Consider the following 5,630-nt stretch of genomic DNA (forward strand, 5'->3'; position numbering starts at 1 on the left):
GAACAATTGTGGACAACATAAGTTGCATATCGTAGAAACATATGCAACAACAATTACCAGTATTATGAATAATATTTGCACAGCACCTGTATGAATTGTAGAACTATCTTGGACAACAAAGAACTTATGTTGTAAAGTAACTGTTTCACTATATCTAGTTTATGTAGTTGAAAACCTTTTCACGATGTCTATTAGTATTGTGAATACTCTTCTCACTACACTTCCTTGAGTTGTATAACTATTCTGAACAACACCTGCTGATGTTGCAAGATTTCATTTTACAATGATTATGGTATGAAGTAGAAATTGTTAACACAACACTTACTAGTATTGTGAATATTACAGTCAGTACACTTGTTAGCATTGTAGAACATTTGTTTTTACAATTATTGTCATGGGTAGCAGAAATTGTTAACACAACACTTATTAGTATTGTGAATATTACAGTTAGTACACTTGTTAGCATTGTAGAAGTACCTTGATACAACTATACTATGTGTAGTAGGACTATCTTTTACAATACTTGTGAATAAGATCAAACCCATATTTCAGAATATATATTTCACTTTTGTCACTACTATTTGTGAAATGTAAAGAAACAACTAGATTAAACTGAAATGTAAATAAACAATTGGATTAAACTGAAAGATTCATTCAAATTAAACCAAACCCAGAGTTAAAGCATTCACATACCAATGTGATATACACAAAACATACAAAAAAGTGGCAGTGATATGTTTGTTACCAAAAGTTAAGTCTCCAAAAAGATCACAGAAGATTAAGAAGTCTATTGGTAGATTATTCTATCTTTGGGCCATGTGATAAAATTTGAAACAGCATCATGAACAGTTATGACTTCTGAAGTAGATTGGTAGACAAGAGCATCATCAACATAAGAAACCTTCACACATACAGTGTAGGCTCCAAGACCGATTGGTTTTCCATGTATCTGCTTACTTGGATCTGTTTCAGCAATTTCAGCCTCTGCAACCACCTCGTCCTCCTTGTACCAGCTTAACAACTTGCAAACTTGGAATCTCTTTGGCACTTGAACCTCATCTTGTTTCCTGACATGACTTGGAGTGGTATCAGTTGAGACTCTTTCATTACAGATAACATTTCTGCTAGTGCTAGCCTCATGATTGTTGCTGGGGCTTAACATGTGAGAGGGTAAGACTCCATTGCAGACACATTTTGATTTCGTTCCCTATATTAAGACCAAACATCAGTATGAGGGGCATTATCGAGATTGAGTTTATCAAGAAAAGGAGACCTAATAAAATACAAGTTAAATTCTCACCTCTAGCTGCACCACTCGATCACTCAATGCTTTATAGGATTCTTGACACTCTTTAATCATCATCTTATAGTGGGACTGCGCAACAACCTTTTTACGTGTCGCTCCAAAACCAATTCCTTTAAGTCTCCCTTTAGTTTTCTTGTCCTCACAAAAGGCCTTTGCAAGAATATCATCTGTCACGGATGATCCACAATCAGCATGATACTTTTCTCGAGCTTTTTCAAGTTTTTCCTGTGTAAGCGTGTAAAACATCAGATATTTTTGACTTTTTCAAGCACACACAAATAAAACAAAGTAACATGAGAAGATTTCTTACCAAAGCTTCTACAACACCAGGATGTGGTTTCTTTCCTTTGCGCTGTTTATGACCAACTTTCCAGATTATAGCTCTATCAATCTCTTTGGTTGTGTTTTGCTCTTTTTGCTGCCAAATAAATGTATCAATACATGAGTCATCAAGAATAGCATAACAACATGGTATTATCTCAGAATATTTCTAAGATAAAACTTTGTAGAGAACTTCAAACAATTATATTTTTAACGATGCAATAGCTTTCACATGGTGAATATCAATACTGTAGAACATACCAATTTCACCTCCAATCGGGCGTAACCTTCTCGACTTATGGTATGTGGGGTGGTGTGTTTTGAACGATTTTCTTGCATTTTTATTCTTTTGACCTGAATAGAAAAGTAAAAAAATCATTTGACAGACTTTAAAGTTTTTAATACAAATATATAGGCATTCTATATAATAGAAATTACTTACTCTGAATTCAATAGAGTCTACATGTTTCACAAACTCTTCCCACTCCCTAACTGTCATGGTCCTGGGCATTAACTTCTCCAGCCGTTTCTTTTGTTCTTCCCCTTGTAGCCGATCCAAAGCGTCGAGTACCAAACCAGCTTTCCTTGACCTTGCTTCTCTAAGATAAGTTCCCATCTTGCTGAAATAATAGTCTTTGTAATACTCAGGCACAATGAATCGGTTCTACAAATAAATTTAAATAATTGAATTAGAATACGCTATGAATTAAATAATTGTTGACTATGACTTAAATAATTATTGACGAATGAAAAGAGTTAAAGAGTTATCAATTGCGAACCGAGACTATCTTCCATATGTTTTCTTTGGCTTCATAAGGGACAAGTCTCCAATCCTTGTACGTTAATGGAAGTTTCCGAACAAGCACCCCTAGCACACTGGCAAGTTGCACAGATGGATCACCAATCGGTTGTTCATTAGAGTTGAAGGAAATTGTTCTTTTCGGATCAGCAGAATCTAACTTCAGTGCATACATCTGGATTGGACCACGTGGAACATATTTTCTTTTCTTCGCTTCTTTTCCTTCTTCACCTTCCTCATTATCATCATTACCATTATCATTTTCTTCTTCCAATTCAGGCTCATCACCATTACCATTATCATTCTCTTCTTCCACATCAGGCTCCACATGATCAGAGTTATCCTCTTCCACAGCTTCCTCCTCCTCTTCCTCTTCTTCTTCATCTTGAAAATCTGCGAGAGTGTCGTGTGGATCCCTAAGTTGAACATTCAGACATGGGCCTGTGCTGCTTGTGTCAAGTTTTCGCTTTACATTCTTTCGCCCCACTCCATATTTTTCAGTATCTCCTTCAGAGCTTTTTGATTGAGACTTTGTAGTTGTGGTCTGTGAATGTTGAGCACTTTCAGATTGCACATTCTTCTTCCTAGTAGCCTGTCTCTTTGTAGTTGGTGATGACATTTCAGCACTTTCAGGTTGTAGACGACGCTTTGGAGTTGTTGCACATTTAGTTAGAGAAGAAACAACAGTACTTGGTTCTAACTTCTTGTTCCTTTGTGATGATCGCCTACTTCCAGGTGAAAGAGATGGAGTCGGGGACTTGGTTTGAGTTGGGGGTTGCAGCTTTGAAGTGAGTGAAGCACTTTCAGTTGGGGACTGTTGAGTGTTCTGCTTGTTTTTCATCTGCAAAAAGTGTAGCTTAGTTAAAATGAGAAGGTAAGTAGTTTTTTGTGAAATTGAGATGAAAAGTCTTTACCTTTATCGCAAACTTCTTGTTCCTTGGTGATGATCGCCTACTTTCAGGTGGAAGGGATGGTTCTGCAGATGGAGAACCTTTATCAGTTTTGGACTGTTTGTTTTTCATCTGCAAAAAGTGTAGCTTAGTTAAAATGAGAAGGTAAGTAGTTTTTTGTGAAATTGAGATGAAAAGTCTTTACCTTTATCGCAAACTTCTTGTTCCTTGGTGATGATCGCCTACTTTCAGGTGGAAGGGATGGTTCTGCAGATGGAGAACCTTTATCAGTTTTGGACTGTTTGTTTTTCATCTGCAAAAAGTGTAGCTTAGTTAAAATGAGAAGGTAAGTAGTTTTTTGTGAAATTGAGATGAAAAGTCTTTACCTTTATCGCAAACTTCTTGTTCCTTGGTGATGATCGCCTACTTTCAGGTGGAAGGGATGGTTCTGCAGATGGAGATCCTTTATCAGTTTTGGACTGTTTGTTTTTCATCTGCAACAATAATGCATATAGGTTAGTTAAAATGATATGGTGAATAAATTTATTTACACTGAAATTGAGATGAGAAGCCTTTACCTTTATGGCCAACTCCCTGACCAGATTTTTCTTTATTGTTTCCTTGTTAGTCTTCATTATTGCAGTTATGCCTTGCAAAAATATAATCACAGTGGCTAAACTTCATGCTTTGGCACAAATATAATCAAATCATACACCTAAAGAGAATAGGGCTACACCTATCAAATCACAAATTCTTACGAATTCTAAATTATACTTCATGCATCACAGTGGCTAAACTTCTGCACTAGTACTCCACATATCTTTTCTACTACAATTATTACACTAAAGATGTAGTCATGAGCCCATGAAGAGCACCTCCCCATTAACATGATTTTTTATTCTCTGTTGCTAATGGGAATCATGGCCATCTAGGGTTCTCTGTATTTGCTAATTGAAAGATGGAGAGAGGGATTGGAAATAGGAAGGAAGAAAAGGGGGGATTTTTTGTTATAACACAGAACAAAGACCTAAAAAAACTAGAACATGAGCTGCAGAGACAATCATCGAAATGAAAATCATCATAAAAAGACCTAAAATCGAAAATTCCCAAAATTAAATAGGACCCAATACCAATTTCATCATGGAAACAACAAATCCTAAATTGCATGTGAAGATCTGAAAATTTATGTGAAGAAAAAAAAAACTCAAAATTACTAAAATAGAAAACTGGAACAAAGAGATTTATTTTCTTAAGATTTGAGAGTATGAGAGATTACCCCTTCGTGAAATCCTTTTCTTGAAAATTTGTTAGGGTTTTCTTCAAAGTTGAAGAACTCTGAGATTAATAGATAGTTATGGTTTTCTGAAGAGTTTGAGTGATTGAGAGATTGTTAGGGTTTCCTGATGAGAGATTGTTAGGGTTTCCTGATGAGAGATTGTTAGGGTTTCCTGATGAGAGATTGTTAGGGTTTTCTGATGAGAGATTTTTAGGGTTTTACGATAAGAGATTGTTAGGGTTAGAGCTTCACAGTTGCAGACATGGCGATAGGTGAGAGATTTTTTCCTTTTTTTTTGGTGAGAGAGTTTTCTTATTTTTGTGAAGAGTGAAGAGACTAATGATTTTGGGCCCGTTGTGAAAATATTGGGGGGAAACATGGGATAGGACACGTTGCAGTTGTCAAAAATTAAATATTCTCTGAAAAATTCTTGGGCAGACACGTGACCAAATTTGGGCGGGATTTTGGGCGGGAAAGTGGAATATTCTGATTGGTCTAAGCAAAAGCATACGGATTGGCAAAGAAACACAATTTTTGACAAACAAACACAAAATTCCCACTGTTAGATTTAGTAGCAGTTGCTTCCCCTAACTTTGGTACGTTGGATTAGACAAAATTACAACAAAAAAAATTTGGTGGTAACACTCTAAGTAACATAGATATAACCTGGCTCCGAGCACGAAACCTGGCGGTAACTGGTAAGTGGACTATTCTAAGTCAGAGACTTCGTAAAAACGATGAATCCGTCTATCTATAAATAATATCGGTGCCATTAGAATATTCCTCCAACCCTTAAACCTGTCCGGTTTTGGAAACTTCGAGACATAACATGGCTCCGAGATCGAAACCTGGCGATGAGTGGACTACTCTAAGTCGGGGACTTCGTAAGAACGATGAATCTGTCGATTCATAGGTAAGATGCTTTCATAATATTCCTCCAACCATTAAACCTGTCCGGTTTTGGCAACTTCGAGACATAACATGGCTCCGAGATCGAAACCTGGCGATAAGTGGACTACTCTAAGTCGGGGACTTCGT

General features: G+C 36.6%; 1 protein-coding gene across 1 annotated transcript in view; it reads right to left on the bottom strand.

The window, feature by feature from the left end:
- Nucleotides 1–2,002: 2,002 nt before the first annotated feature.
- Nucleotides 2,003–5,630, bottom strand: part of LOC113272543 (bromodomain-containing protein DDB_G0278469-like) — an 8,411-nt gene continuing 4,783 nt past the window's right edge. Inside the window, exons 2-5 of the mRNA XM_026522365.1 lie at nucleotides 2,721–3,267; nucleotides 2,407–2,582; nucleotides 2,070–2,291; nucleotides 2,003–2,014 (exon numbers count right to left, since the gene is read on the bottom strand). Of these exons, the coding sequence (XP_026378150.1) occupies nucleotides 2,003–2,014; nucleotides 2,070–2,291; nucleotides 2,407–2,582; nucleotides 2,721–3,267 (957 nt within the window). The remainder of the gene's footprint in view (nucleotides 2,015–2,069; nucleotides 2,292–2,406; nucleotides 2,583–2,720; nucleotides 3,268–5,630) is intronic.

This window comes from Papaver somniferum, chromosome 4 (genome assembly GCF_003573695.1).
Source record: "Papaver somniferum cultivar HN1 chromosome 4, ASM357369v1, whole genome shotgun sequence".
Lineage (NCBI taxonomy): Eukaryota > Viridiplantae > Streptophyta > Magnoliopsida > Ranunculales > Papaveraceae > Papaver > Papaver somniferum.